This window comes from Mauremys reevesii, linkage group 1, assembly GCF_016161935.1.
Source record: "Mauremys reevesii isolate NIE-2019 linkage group 1, ASM1616193v1, whole genome shotgun sequence".
Taxonomy (NCBI): Eukaryota; Metazoa; Chordata; order Testudines; family Geoemydidae; genus Mauremys; species Mauremys reevesii.
The window spans coordinates 249,613,155-249,628,779 of record NC_052623.1 but is presented as its reverse complement, the minus strand read 5'-3'; the positions used below and the strand labels follow the sequence as shown (position 1 = coordinate 249,628,779).

The 15,625-nt window shown below is 44.3% G+C and overlaps 1 protein-coding gene across 8 annotated transcripts in view; it reads left to right on the top strand.

Moving 5' to 3' along the window:
* Positions 1-15,625, top strand: part of CACNA1C (calcium voltage-gated channel subunit alpha1 C) — a 638,168-nt gene that overhangs the window by 522,169 nt on the left and 100,374 nt on the right. For 5 of the 8 annotated variants that reach the window (XM_039546114.1, XM_039546165.1, XM_039546156.1 and 2 more), the window contains 6 exons: positions 867-981; positions 2,389-2,509; positions 2,623-2,692; positions 5,659-5,791; positions 8,781-8,910; positions 13,041-13,100. In XM_039546114.1, coding sequence (XP_039402048.1) covers positions 867-981; positions 2,389-2,509; positions 2,623-2,692; positions 5,659-5,791; positions 8,781-8,910; positions 13,041-13,100 — 629 coding nt within the window. Of the gene's footprint in view, positions 1-866; positions 982-2,388; positions 2,510-2,622; positions 2,693-5,658; positions 5,792-8,780; positions 8,911-12,839; positions 12,900-13,040; positions 13,101-15,625 lie in introns of all 8 variants that reach the window. The other 3 variants (XM_039546135.1, XM_039546146.1, XM_039546124.1) reach the window with 1 other exon arrangement.

The window sequence follows — 15,625 nt, the reverse complement described above, 5'->3', positions numbered from 1 at the left end:
CGCGGTGACAGTCCAGGAGGGTTCTGTATATTTACAATACAAGCCTTTAACTGGAATTCACTTCAATAGGATTATGCTGTAATAAGAACCTACACCAAGGAATTCATAAGAGAAGCTGAAATTCAACTTTGTGGTAGAGAGAGTTTCTGAACAGTGATTGATCTAGACATGAGGGAAAGGATGGAGCTACAACTCCAGCTCCAAATTTCCTAGCTTGTCCATCCAGGCCCCTCAAGTTATTTGAGCGTGATTGCTTTGTATTGACTACCTTACATGCATGGGCTTACGTTGGGACTTGACAGAGCTGCCAAATGATTCCCTCAGCACTCAGCTATAATGAATTTCACTTTGGTCCCCTTAGAGATACACTGCTAATGACAATGCTATATGTAATGTCAATTATGGCCAATCAAGTCTGTGGGGAAACATTTAATGAGGTTGTTCAATTCAAGTACATAGGCCAAAATTTTCACAGGCAGGTGCCTAATGTTATGAGGATCTTGAATATATGTATTTAGGCTGTTAAAGAAAAGTGGCCTGCTTTTTCAAAGGTTGAACCCGTGTGCATTTTCCATTATCTTCAGTGGGACTTTGGGGTGCTCAGCTCTTTTGAAAAACAGGCCACTTTGAATTCAATACCTACATATGGATTTAGATGCCTAATTCAGGAAGGCAGGTTTTGAATGTTTTGAAAACACAGTGTATTATATTAGCCCTGGGGAGTGAGGGGGTATGCGTATGTGTCTGTGTGGCCTAACCATTTGTGTGAGATCTGATTGCAGCTTGGCATTTCAGGTGATTAGGGTTCTCCCTGTCATGGTCTACAGTTTTCCAAGCCCATTTTCTTTACAGAAATACACAAACAGATATCCTGCTGAATGTATTTTTGGCCATCGCTGTGGACAATCTTGCCGATGCCGAGAGTTTGACATCTGCTCAGAAAGAAGAGGAAGAGGAAAAAGAAAGGAAAAAACTAGCTAGGTATATATATCTATATCTAGCTAGGTATATAGCTATAGTTATTTTAAAAACTAAAGTGGTTGAAATGGGGGAGCAAAAGGAAGGCTTTAGGGTTACCATGCTGCACTGCTGTGTGGGGAAACCCAGCTATTAGGGGGACCCTGAGCTCACTGTTCCTTGAACTACCTGGGCTGGGAGCATTGTGGAGGTGATGCTCAGTGGAGGAGGCTGCCCCATTAATACCCTGAGTTTAAAGCATGTCACTAGCTCCTATGGCTGGGACAGTGTAACCAGAGAGGAGGCATGCAGGGCGATGGGGCTTGTGCAGTAAACGTGGTGTTGGAGGAGGAGAAGTAGGAAGTGATAACAACACAATGACCCCATTTGAGCTACCCTAATATTTTCTGATCCCTACCCTCAGTGGTTGATGTTTATCAGGGACAGTCTCAGCCATTACTTCCCAAGACCAAAAATTCAACCACTTTTTTTCACCTGTGATGCCACATTCCCCCATTCCTCATCCCAGTTCCTGTGGTGCTTCTAAGGACTCCTGGTAAGGGTGAAGCTTCACTCAGATTTTCTCCTTTCCTCCTGGCTGTTGGCAGCAGGGAAGCTTGATGTTCTGTCACCACCTGTTACTTCTTGTCCCCATATCTTCTTCCTGGTTGCCTGGAGAGGGGAGCTGCTCTGATACGCTGATCATTCTGCAAGACACCTTTGCAGCTGGCAGAGTATTCCTATAATCAGGGTTCTATTTGCCCTGCCTAAGAGCAGGCATAGCAAGCAGAGCACAAATAACCAGCAAAGACCATCAGACTGCTGGCGTGAAACTGGGAGCCATATTAAGGAAAATCTGCAGGCAGTATAACTCAGGATCATAGCCTAGTGAATGAAAACTATTCATACAGTAAAAGCAGCAAAGAGTCCTGTGGCATCTTATAGACTAACAGACGTACTGGAGCATGAGCTTTCATGGGTGAATACCCACTTCGTCAGATGCATGACGAAGTGGGTATTCACCCACGAAAGCTCATGCTCCAATTCGTCTGTTAGTCTATAAGGTGCCACAGGATTCTTTGCTGCTTTTACAGATCCAGACTAACATGGCTACCCCTCTGATACTATTCATACAGTATATGTGTTGGGTGAGTGAAGAGAAGGCCTGTGGTCAAATCCCTAGGCCTGTGGTCAAATGTACACACACACACACATGCACGCATACATTACTAAGAAGCTCTGCAGATACTGTCATTGATGTTGCCTTTCCAACCATTAGGAAGGAGGAGCCTGCTGGCATATATGCCAGATGCAGAATGGAGATGCCAGCTGATTATTGTCATATTTTGTACTGCACTATACTACATTTCTGAAAGGGAATCCCCTTTTCCCCTTTGTAAATGTTTGCTTTTTATTCTGTTGAATTGTTAGGACCGCTAGTCCTGAAAAGAAACAGGAGATTGAGAAACCAGCTGTGGAGGAGGAGACAAAGGAGGAGAAAATTGAGCTGAAATCTATCACTGCTGATGGAGAGTCCCCGCCTACTACCAAGGTCTGCTGTCTCTTACCACCCAATGTGCTAAAAGCAGTTCAGATTTCTGAGTGAACAAAAAGTCAGGGCACTGTCTGACCAGGGCTTTGTCTCTGTCTCCTCTGTTTTGTCAGATCAATGTGGATGATTATCAGCCCAATGAAAATGAAGAGAAGAACCCATATCCTACTACAGAAGCTCCAGGTACATCCCATCCCCTTTTCCTTACCACTGATCCAGGAAGGAGAGGCTCTGGTTCCTAAAGTAATAACAGTTTGATCATATTGATTCAAATTATTTTTATTATTATAATTATCCACGTTCTGAGATACCTCAAATTTGTGTCAATGGCTGATGTGGTGACAGCAGCCCCCACGATTGGGGGGGCAAAAAAAGTGAAGTAAAAACACTTCTCCCCTCACCCTCTTTGGTGTGCCAGCAAAGCTAGCCCTAAATATGAGTAAAGAATACAGATTTTCCTGACATGATCAGTTTTCCAAAAACTCATGCTGTCAGTTGTCCCTGGTGGTGGTATCAGTGAAATGCTAACAAATCAGCTGCATGGTTATTTGCTGTTGTATTTTACCCTTTAGTGAAGTGAAGTGAATTGTATGGTGGTTCCCAGAATTGTTCTTTTCACCCTTTTTGAAAATTGGAATTACATTTGCTCTTCTTCAGTCCTCTGGTACCACTCCTGGTCTTAGTGATTTGTGAAAATGATAGCTATTAGCCCTGCAATTTCCTGGCTGCTTCTCTTGGGTCCCTCAAATCAAAAAGCAAATCAGAAAGGTCAGGTGATTTGAAATTTTTCATATGTTCAGGTATATTTTTAGGAATCTGTTATCTATTATTAGACCAAATTTACTATAATAATCTATTAGAGAGACAAGGTGGGTGAGGTGATATCTTTTATTGGACCAATTTATTTTGGTGAAAGAGACAGAAGTTGGTCCAATAAGACGTTACCTCACCCACCTTGTTTCTCTGTTATCCTGGGACCGACACAGCTACGACAACACTGCATATAATAATCTATGGCATTCTAGTCTATATGGTCTTCTCATTCTGTTGTGTGAAACTCTGACCCCACAGAACCCCTCTAGGTCTTAGGACAATTGGTTCTCAAAAAATTTGGTCCAGGGCTTCCCCTGCCTGTTAGGAAGTAATTATTCCAATCAGTTGTATTTCTCCCTCCCATTTATCAGCTTCCTTGTGACCACCTGACATTATGGGCTCCTCATCCTCTTAGCTAACCAAGCCTGGTGTGCTACATGAGGGGCCATGTGTCCATATCCTGTCCATCTGAGACAACACCTGATCTCAGACCTCTTCTTGCTCGCTGCCTGCATATGGATGTACTTTAGCTGTGCCTAGACTGCAGTACTGCAGTTTTCCTAGATGTTATCTTTTCTCATCTGCAATCAGCTATTTCTACCAGCTATCAATCCGTGGCTTAATCTCTTAATTCCAGTGATCCTCTCACAGACACCATCATCCCACCCTCTAAAATCCCTCATGCTCACCCAGTGCCTGAAAATGATTTGAAATGGTCATTTCATGTGTTTCCCCACTAGCTGAACCTTTATTCTTAAAACCTCCCCACTCACTCTTCCATCAGCTTCACCTGCCTCACTCCCACTAACCTCCTCTTACAGTATCTACTACACAATCCAGCATTAAACCTCCATCACCACTGATCCTCAGAGCACTTATTATGCAACTCACCACTCTGCCCCCCTTCCTCTGCTGAGTCTCCAAAAGAGATCAGCACCATCAGTGAGTTTACATATAGTAGAAAGATGATGATGATGATGAGCGATTCATCAAGGTAAAACAGGGTGCAATCTAGTTCAGCTACAGAAAAAATTCAAATCCCAACTCTCAGACATCCTGTGAGAGTTTGGGCAAGTGCTTAACCTCTTCCTCAGTTTCCCCATCTGTCGAACAAGGTCATCTACTTATCTACCTCATAGGAAATTTGTGAGAGTCAGTTCATTAATATTTGTCAATAAATTTGAAATCGTCATATGAAAAGCACAAAAAAGTGCCAAGTGTTACAGTTATAGTATTATTACAGTCATTAACCTCATCGCCTCCTTTACATGGACTATACAGAAAAGCACACATGAAAGAATGTTTCTTAAACCCATAGAGTTTGTGAAAAGTATAAACTTCCGGTGTATTACAAGATACAATACAATAGAAACATGGACTGTTACAGAAATAAACTTGTTTAAAAAGGTATGTGCTCTGTGTACAAAACGTAAACATTTATCCAAAACCCTCTGAGCTGAATTCCTGCTAACGGAGGTGTGGAGAGAGAGAAGCCCATTTGTGTGCACTCAGGTTATGCATTGAAAAGGCTGCTTTTCTCCTGTCCCCAGTAGCTATGCACCAAGATTAAGGTATGAGCTGATTCATCTGCATTTTCTAATGTGTTGAAAGCCCAGCCAAGCACAGTGACTGGCCCTAAGGGAAGGAGAAAGAAAGCAGAATGCGGAGCTAGAGTCTACCTGGAATTTATCTCATTTTTTGTGGGCCAAAGAAACTATTCTATTAAAGAATTGCCGCATAGGTGTTGGCCGGAAGATGAATGTTGTGTGTAGCCAATAATCTCTCCCATCTTTCAGCATTTCTACCTATCTTACTAACTAAATGAAGGGAAATGCTATTGCACCATGCACAAAGCAACGTCTGACTTAAGCAGGGGCTTGAAATCCTCAAAGGGTAAAAGTTTTCTTTCAAACCTTCCCCATAAGGCCCAAAGGCCCCATCTCTGCATTTCTTACTTGCGGGTTAGTCACTGATCTGTGCAGTGCCTGCAGCTCTGCTTCTTAGGAACTTGGTTCAAGAGTTTTACCTTTGTCTCCAGCCTTTCAATTCTTCTCTCTCCTGAATTCTAAAAAATGACAATTCTGAGAACTTCTGACTGGTGTTCAACAAAGCGCCCATCCCTAGTGTTTTCTCAGTGGCACACTCACTCATCTTGACACAACCTCAGGCAAGGTGTTGGCTCTGTGCAGGGCTCATATAATGCAAGAGGAGAAGTTTCTAGCTGTAGTTCAACCCAGAGAAGTAACTGAAACTTCTGGGTACATAAAGTGCTCTGCGCTCAAGTGAACCAGTTACTGATACTCCATAGCATTAAAAAATCCAACTGTTCCTTACAGCAGAGGAAGAGGAGGAGGAGCCTGAAATGCCTGTCGGCCCTCGGCCACGCCCAATGTCTGAACTGCACCTCAAAGAGAAGGCTGTGCCCATGCCGGATGCCAGTGCTTTTTTCATCTTCAGCCCTACCAACAGGTACTTGAGAAGTTGCTGTGCTGCAGTGTTCCAACCATGAAAGGCAGGTCAGGTCTCCTGTTTGTATTGGACCCCCATGAACATGCTGTGCGGAGCTTCCTGGCTTCAGTGACCCAGTCAGTCCTGCAGAACCCCCTGCTTGGAATCCCACGTGGAAAGCTCTGCTCTAGGGAGCTCTATGCCAGTATCGCTGCCTAAGGGGAGTTCAGGGCACCTAGAAAGTTTGTAGGAGAGGCAGATCATGAATACTTTGTATAAAGGGGTGCCACCCTACTCTTACAAGCCCTCCCTCCCCCTCCCCTAAGTTGAGTGTGTGCATGCCTGCAGTTTTTCTCAATTTCCACCACTCACAGTGCCCCCTGTCAGCTGCTGTGCTCATCAGGTGGGTCTTCCGTGACTCATCCCTCTGGCTGAGTCACACACAGGCCTGTGTGAAACTAAACAAAACAAACCCCATTCCGGGGTATACTGTCCAACCAGGCCTATCTCAAAGCACTCAGTAATGTACTGCAGCTCTTCCCAGCTCAGTCCTTTAACAGTCCAACAGGGCCCATCATGGTACCCTCAGCTGGTCATATCTCTGCAGCCCTCCACAGGCTCAGTCCTCAGTCTGACCAACAGAGTCTATCTCAGTACCCTAGTTGGCCAGCTTGCATGCGAAGGTTCCTGCTCTGGGATGGAGCAGCGCCCCCTGGAGACTCTTCGTCTGTCGTTTAGTCCTCTGACCCTGGCTCTCCAGCTGGGTCAGTCTCAGTTCAGCCCACTTCCTGCCCCACAGGAAACAGGATGCTGAAAAGTGGATGGAGGAGGGGAGCTCATGGCTCCACAGAGCAGGGCTGGCCTGCTGGGGGCAGCATTCAGCACCAGCACAATCTCTCTGGTTTCCATCCTGGGGAGGTGTGGGTACTCACTGCCCCCTACATGGGGCTGTGGTGCTCTGAGCCACATTCTAGCCCTCAGGAGATCAGTACCAGTCCAACCAGCACAGGGGCTCTGGGGTGACCTCCATCAAAGTTGAAAAGAAACCTGGGCACTAGAAATAAAATACGTAAAATAGGGGGTCCAGAGAAGTTGAGGAATTGTTATGGCATCTACAGCCTTTCATCTGTTCATTACCAGTTCAGATCGTTTGTGATCAACAGCCACTGAAGGGCATTACCATTGGAGGCTGCTGGGTGGCCAGTCATGTGTAGAATATGTTGGTGATCTGATGGCCTCCTGAGACCACAAACCTATTTTATATAGATCGCTGTAAAGCCATCAAATGCCAATGATTGCCAGTCATTAGGGACCTGCTCCCATTGAAATCAATGACAAAACCCTCATTGATTTCAGTAAGAGTAAGATTGGGCCCCCTGGGTTGAGTTGGTGAATTAGTGAGGAAAAGCTACTTGTATCATTAACAGTTCCCTCAAGGCCTTTCTTCTCTGCCCTAGTCCCTTTTAGTTGGAAATGTCAGTAATTGCATCCATCTGTATTCTTCCATTTACGTTAAAAAATCTCCTCCTCGCACCCTAGGACAGTGCTGTGACTTTGGAGTCTAATTAACAGATGGGTTTCCTGATGTACCATATTGATGCACAAATAACATAAGTGCAAAAACCAGGTCCATCTGGCACCAGGAGTACATGTGGTGCTTTCTTTGGGTGAGGGTGCTTAATTATGTCAGACACAGATAACTAAAGACATGAGGCATGATTGTGCCAAGCCCTGCATTGGTGTGCAAAGGGGAATGGGCACAAGGAACCTCATCTCTCTTGTGCCCCGGTGCAGGGGTCTTTGTGCTCTCCTGAGTATAGTACCATGTGAGGCTAGTGCCATTGGTGGCACTAGCTTCTCCAAAAGGAATGGGAGACTATGGCTGTCACAGAAGGGAATGCATGCTGCGCCCTTCCAAGGACATATCAGTAAGCATGCTTGCCTGATGCACAAGGCCTCCCAGAACTTCCATGGGGTCATTGTGTAGGAGCGCAGTCCCAACATGAGGCTGTCATAAAGGGTGTGCGAGTGTATATAGCAGGCAGTGGGGTAACAGCAGTCAGGACTCTTGGATTCTAATTGTAGCTCTGCCGCTGACTCACTGCTATTTCTTGGGCAAGCAATGTAACCTCTGCACCTATCTGGAAAGTTGATCTAATAGGGGTTGGGGGTGTTATAAACCAAAAAGGGATTGAAATAAGATAATGATGCTTTAGTCCTCATTCTTTGTAAAGTGCTCTGAGATCTTTGGGTGGAAGGAGCTATGGAGGTGCATAGTAAACTGGGGAAGGGCACTTTTCCATTTGACTGGAGTCTGTTTTATTTCTTGCCTGCTAGGTTCCTGCTAAGGGTAAGAATTGCTTTGTATTAGGCTGAGCTTCAGCAAAGAGACACCGCCTGACATGGTATTATGCCCCTAGAAGCCCCAACTTGCACCTGATTTCCTGTTATTGTCTGAGGCAAGGGTAGTGAGTGGAGCTCTTCTAGCACCTCTCCAGAGAAATTCCATTTCCATTTCGGGGTCCATGGTAAATGAAAAACATGTATGGAAAAGAAGCGAGAAGAACCTCTGAAGGTTCCTCTTAACTGGGTTTCTATCTCATTTAGTTCTCTTTAATTGAGGCAAGTGGTGTAATTTCAGGATGAACCAACAGGAGGTCATTTATTTTAGAACACAACTAAATCTGAATAGGGACCCAAACATATGTAAACAGAATGGCTGCCATCCTCTCTTTCCTTCATTGAAGCACCAAGGGCCCAGTCCTGCAAGATGTTAAGAATCTCCTATGGCTCCCTGCGTGGCTCAATGGGAGCTGAGGACACTCAGCACTTTGCAGGATCAGGTACAACTGCCTGGCCTAGCTTTTTCCCCCACTCCTGGGTCAGAGGGACTTATGCAAAACACTCTTACAGGTACAGACTCAGCAGCAAAGGTGGAGGAGTCCCACCCCTTAGCTCTCTCTGCAGCTGGTTCTGATGGATAAGGTTGTGTCTTTCCTCTCTCTTGCAGGTTTCGTCTCCACTGCCATCGAATCGTTAATGATAACATTTTCACCAACCTGATCCTCTTTTTCATCTTGCTCAGCAGCATCTCCCTGGCAGCTGAGGACCCTGTCAAACACCAGTCCTTTAGGAACCAAGTATGCCTCTCATCCTTCCTCCTTCCCTCACAACATGTTAAGAGTGTGATTCAATCCGATCATGAACCCATGCCAGAATAAACTAATGGCAGTGCAGAGAGGGCTGTACTGAAGACTTCTGGGGCTGGCTTGAGTAGGCCAAGGGAAATCAATGGGCTTGCAGAGAAGGCAAGCCAGGGCAGAATTTGGCCTCGGTTATTCTGGGTTGGCACAGAACCCAGAAAAGTCAGCAGTTGTGTGTGAGACAACTTTTTGGAGCCTTTCTAGTCTAGTTCTGAAAGAGCTTGGAAGACTTTGACAGTAGTTAAATGTTTTGTAAAGCTTGTTAAAGCTTAATTTAATACTGAATGTTCAACTGTCCCTCAAAAACACACATGCACAACACAAAGTCTGGTCAGTTGAGGCATAGTACATGTTCCTGGGTTTATCTCAGCTTTTATCATAGTTTTGCATTTCACCTTTAAGGAGAGCACTGAACAATATAATCTGACCTATGTGATTGATTACCCACTGGTGCATTACTGAATGTACTTACTATGGAGGCCTAAATGCATGTCAGCTCTGCAACTGACATACCTGGGGCAGTATTTCCACAGAAGCTCTAGTAGAAAGCTGTAGCTAAAGAGGATACAACAGTTACTACTGGATGAAGAGCTGGAGGTTTGGGGCAAAATCTTGTCTTGCATATTTGAACCCAGTAATGTTATATGAAAATCTCTGCTTAATTTTTGCAGGTACAAGTGTTTAAAATGCATCATGTAAGGGGACACTGGCAAGATGTTAGGGTTGCAAAAGTGACCTGCCTTTACAGTATGACAGTAAGATTATACCCTGCCCTGCACAGGGTGAAATTACAAGCAGCCTAACTCCCTTTCTGCATCCACACAGGGACAACACAGTCTGGTCCATGCCCTATCCTGTGCACCAGGACTCTGCAAGGCTAAGGAGAGTGGGGAGACCCTGTCTCTGCACTGGCCAGTGGAATGGACTATACTTGCCATTCTAGGGGAGCAGTGTCTGTGTTCTCCCTGTATTCCCAAGGGCTTGTGCCCTCAATGCACAAAAGCAATTTGGTGCCTAATTCCCATTTTTGGGACTGCTGCAATGCACAAAACTCCTGCTGAACCATGGAGGTGCCTAAACTCGGCACCTAAGTTTTTGCAGTAAAACGTCTCTATGCACCCACATTTCTGCTTCTGACTATGTGCACTGCTGCCTCCCTCTAGGCATCTGGGCACCTTTCTCCCACCTAAGCCCTGAAGCAATTCACAAACGGTAGGACAGGCATTCAGCTGCCTAAGTCATGTGCAGGGCCCAATCCAATAGGCATCCCCCTCTGGTAAATTCCTACAAAGCAGCCAGGAGGCAGGGGAGGACTAGGACCTCCCTCATATGACTCTTTGAGACAGACAGAGACCATACAAGCACAAGAGTGACCTGATAGCCCAGAGGTTGGAGCACTCACGTGGGAGACCCAGGATCCAATCTTCCTGCTCCAGTGATTCATTATTTACCCAGAGTTCAACAGGAGAGACTGAGAAGCCCCACATCAGAATATCCCAGAGCCCAGTAGTTAGAGCACTCACCTAAGAGGCAGCAGATCCCTGTTAAGATCCCTTTTCCCCCTCAGGCAGAAGGGGAACTTAAACTGGGAGTCTCCCACATACCAAGTGAGTACCCTAACCACTGGGCCAAATAATTATGAGAGAGCTCCTTCCCCCCCCACCCCCTCAGAGCATAGGCACCTAATGCCAAGACAGGGATCACAGCTGAGACTCGCTAACAGAGATAGGTGCTTCCCTGCAGCTGGGACTTATGTGCCTATCTCTGAGACAGGGACGGACACACCCCTGTCATCAGCATCTCCCATTGGCTAGCTTAGGCCTGCCTAGCATACTGGCTTTTCTGAATCACAGGCAAAGGTGCCAACTTCTCCCTATTCATTTTAGGAGCTTAGGTTCCTAACTCAGGCTTCGTGAATCGCAGTGATTTCGGAGGTGCCTAAAAGTTAAGCATTAGGACGCTGAGTGTCACAATGCCTAACTCCCTTTGTGCATTCAGCCCCATGCTTCTAGGAGCTGCATCTCCACACCAACCCCAGCATCAACCAGCCTGTGCCTTCAAGGCCCAGTTGAGCCCTAGATAACTATATGCTTGAAGTGAGAAGTCGTTCCAGCCCAGCAGGATTGTTTTGACTTTAATTTGTCCCTGGATGGAATATCTTTAAATAATAATAAACACACCAGCTGGTATAAGATCTGCCAGTAAATAAAGCTGCCTACAGAGGTGACCTGCAGTCACTTCCATCAGGCACAACTTTGTTTATATGTGAAACCTGTGCTAGATGCTGCTTTGGGGCCAGATTCACCAGTGCACTCCAGCTGCCTTGTATGGCTCTGGTGAGACAAAACATCTGCAAACCCAGTTTAATTAACCAGTTTAATCAAGTTTATATCCGCTTTGTATCGCTGGAGTGATGCAGAGCAGCCAGAGGGTACCAGTGAATCTGGCCCATTGATTATAAAATGATTCTACTGATATAATAATCAACTGTCGAAACCCCCGGAGACTGGAATAAGGAGGACATTTCCAGTTATAATATGGCGAAATGAATGGAGGTTGTATTTGGGGCCTGAGCATCCTTGAAATGGCCCTTTTCATTTTCAGGTTACCAAGACACACATGGTCAAACCCAGCCTGACTTCCGTGGAAGTCTCCAGTTCAAATTTAGCAGTGACTCATAGTGGATCATTACATTCTGAGTGTAAGTTGCTAGGTAGTGTAACTTGCCCCAGTTTGACAAATGGGCTGGACTCTGGTCTCATTTACATTGTGTAAGCCAGTGTAACTCCACTGGATGCAATAGTTACTCTATATTTAGGTGGTACAATAATAAACTGGAATCTAGCCAATCAGCATAAATTCTGCTACCATTTACATCATGTCTGGATTTGACCATAAAATCTAGAGACAGGAAAGATCTACTATGTGATGCAGTCCATCTCCCTGCCACTGAAAGATTATATGTTTACTATTTCTTTGTCCAGTTCAGCTTTACATTTACCAAGTAATGAGGCTTCTACCACTTCTTGTGGCAGACTATTAAATGTAAAGCTTAATCAAACTAGCAAAACAGTAAGCCAAAGAGAAGACATTCATTATTTGCACTGCTAATAATGCAGTTGAAAGAAAAGGTTTGGGGGACTGCAGGAGATTTGACAATGACATGGATATTCTCCTTCATCTCAAATAGATAGGGTCAAATTCTGGTCCCATTGAAGTCAATGGCAAAACTCCTATAGCTTTAATGGGACCGAGGTTGATCCATAGTAAGGTGTTATCTGCTTTGGATGTCACTTTACACCTCGGGACCTGCCATTCTCTCTTGTGTCACTCTAGACAAAAAGCTATGATTATGTTTAATTTGAAAATGTATATGTTTGTTATTCCCCCAATTCATGACAAGTCAGCATAGAGGGAAAAAAAGAGCAATAGCTGCACCTGAACAGCAATGTGGAGCCTTTTTTCCCTCCACCATAAAGGACACGGAAAAACTTGAATGGAAGTTAATAAAAAGAAATCACGTTTTCCACTGAGAGACCAGATATCCTTGTATTCTCCATTTGGAAATGTCTTTGGGAAACCCTTGAATTCTTTATAAAATTTAATTAAATTAAAAAAATATTATTTTGCCTCCGAAGCCACATGGGATTGTAACTCACAGCAAAGATTTCATTAATATGCTGCCTGTATCCTGTACCAAGAACTTCATTGTATTCAACAGGATGTTCTTACCAAACCATTTCCCATCTATTCCTTCCTGCCCTCCTATTAAAAGACTTGTGCATTTTGATTTTGAATGGTGATTTCTCATTCCAGTGATCACTCACTGATCTACCCCTCCACCCCTATTCCCTTTTGTTTTACAGATTCTCTTTTATTTTGATATAGTTTTTACTGTCATTTTCACCATTGAAATTGCTCTGAAGGTAAAGTCCCCATCTTCTCTACCATTATTATCTGTCACTTATAAGCCTACTAGTTCTCTGCCACTATCTGTTGCTAACACACACGCCTGTTTGTATTGGGTCACGCTCAGTACCACTAACCCGATTGTGCTTATTTTTCAGATCCTAGGCAATGCAGACTATGTCTTCACTAGTATCTTTACATTAGAAATTATTCTTAAGGTAACCAATCTGAGCAATACACTTCTCTCTCTTTCTTTCTCTCTCTCTCTCTAACTCTCTCTCTCTCTGTCTTTGTATCACTTTAAATCCCATTGTTATCTCCACTGACAGGATTTTCTTTTGTTTTTTTAGCTTATTGGTAGTTGTCTAAGCTTCTAAACAGATCTTTTGTCCAATTTTGATATTCAAATGACATTTGTTATTTAGGGCCAGTGTCAGCATGATGCTGCATTGGGGAGTCAATATGAAGGAATGATTCTTTCAGGAAGTATTAGACATGGACAAGAAAAGGGCAAACAGGCCAGAAATGTACCCCAACAGTTGCCAGTCATTTCAGGACAACAGTACATGTGTACCATACTAAGAACCGTGAGCATGCAAGCCTCTCACATGTGGAACTCGCACTGCAGAACGGCACTGTGTGAACCAATGCCCTTCCCCCCCTCACACAGTTTAGTGTGTCAAAACCCAAAGTGAAGCTATGAGTTCTACACTGTCATGAGATTGCAGTTTGGAGCGGCCACAAGTCCCTTGTGGCTCAATGGGAGACAAATAGCAGAATTCCACAGGGGCCCAGCACAGAAGCTCATTGTTAAGGTCTGGAGGAGGAGCCTAGAATACCAGACACTAAAGAATGAAGGCCCATAACTGAGACGGGTACTGGTGGCTGAAAATCTCTGATCCAGAGAGTGAAACTGCCTGGCGAAATACTAGGGTGACCAGATAGCAAATGTGAAAAATTGGGACAGGGGGTGGAGGGTAATAGAAGCCTATATAAGAAAAAGACCCAAAAAATCAGGACTGTCCCTATAAAATCGGGACATCTGGTCACCCTACTAAATACTCCCTTCTGATTTTCAGGGGAACACCCTAGCCACAAGGAAATGGAACAGGAGAATAGTTTGGCAATGAAGAAAATAAAAATCTGTTGCCTCTGTCTTAACTCTCATTTTCCCAAAAACTAATATTTTAAATAACAGTAATCAAGCAATCTCCTGGCTCTCTAGATGCAGGGTTCAGTTGGCAGCTTGCTTTTTACTCAGTGAACAGGTTTTAAGTGCTGGTGGATGGCGGCATTCTCCTTGGAGCTGCTGAGATCTCATAATTCAGACAACTAATACAATATCCAAATGAACACTGGAAGGGCAGGATGCTCCCTGAATGTTAGGAACTGAGCTTGTCTGTTTGGCTTCAAAGCACCAAAACCACAGTGCTGTCCAGAGAGGCTCACACTTTCTGTTGTGCTGCTGCGTACAGTGTGTGTGCCCATTAAATCTAACACCCACACACACAAAAACATGTTAAAAAGGAAAGCAGCTCAGCAGCAACATTAAATATAAGTTTAGTACAACCTTTAGCTCTCTGTACAAGGGCACCTTCAAGCCATTTGACTTTATGGTAGTATACCACTAATGGCCCAGTCCTGCTCCCACTGATATGAATGGCAAAGCTCTCATTGACTTCAGTGTGAGTGGAATCAGGTCTCAACCTTTTATATAACAAATCCACTAGCAGAGTGGTCTGCTTTCCCCTGGAGGAATGAATCTTGTAGTAACTATATCTGGGATTCAATCCTGGTCCCACTGAAGTCAATGACAAATCTCTTGTTAAATTCAGTGGAACCAGGATTTCAACCCTGGGCTATTTCCAGGTGTGACTGATAGAAGAGCAGGGACTGAGCACAGGGTTAGGACTTAGGAAATCCTGAGTTCTAATCCTGTCTCTGCTAGTGTCTTGTAGCTTGACCTCAAGAGAAGTCACTTAATCTCTCAGAGCCTGTTTCTCCACTGTCTTGCATCTTGTGCAGTCTTTTACATGAGTACCAAGTAGGTGTAAAGAGTTGCCTTGACTGGACAAGCACAAATGACTGTACAAATCTCAAGACAGTGGAGAATTTGTAATTTGGGGCCGATAACACTTCCCTAGCTCACAGTGTTGTGATGACCGTTAATTAATTCATGTCTGTACAATGTTTTGAACATATAAAGCGCTGTATAAGCAAAGACTATAATTCTTAAATCATTTAAAATGGTATTGCAGTTGCTTTGGTCAGTGCCACAGGTGGAAAGCAGACACTGGATTATACACCCTTTAAGTATTTTCCCTGAATATAGGGAAATCTTCCAACAGGCAGTAAAGAACCACTGTTCCTACAGAACTGAAACCCAGCAGAGCTTCCCATCCTGATTTCAATGGTGTCTTCTTTCTTTCAAGATTGCCATACAAAATACAAGCAGTAAAGGGCATCTTTACCACCTTTGTCATGGCAAGAACCCTCCCTTTCCCCAGTCAAATGTGTCCATAAGTATAAATTCTAAATTGAGGCCAGAGTTTATACTTCCTTCCCTTCTAAGTTCTGTCTGACTGATTGATTGGTAGGTAGTTCCTAATGTCGTGGATGTTTGGTGAATAAAGTCATGCACAATATCATGCTGTCTTCAGCGCTCCTTTGACTGGAATTGCCATGGGTAGCCAGGGCTGGAAACTGCCAGGAAGTACACTATCTGGACTAATAGCGGGAACCA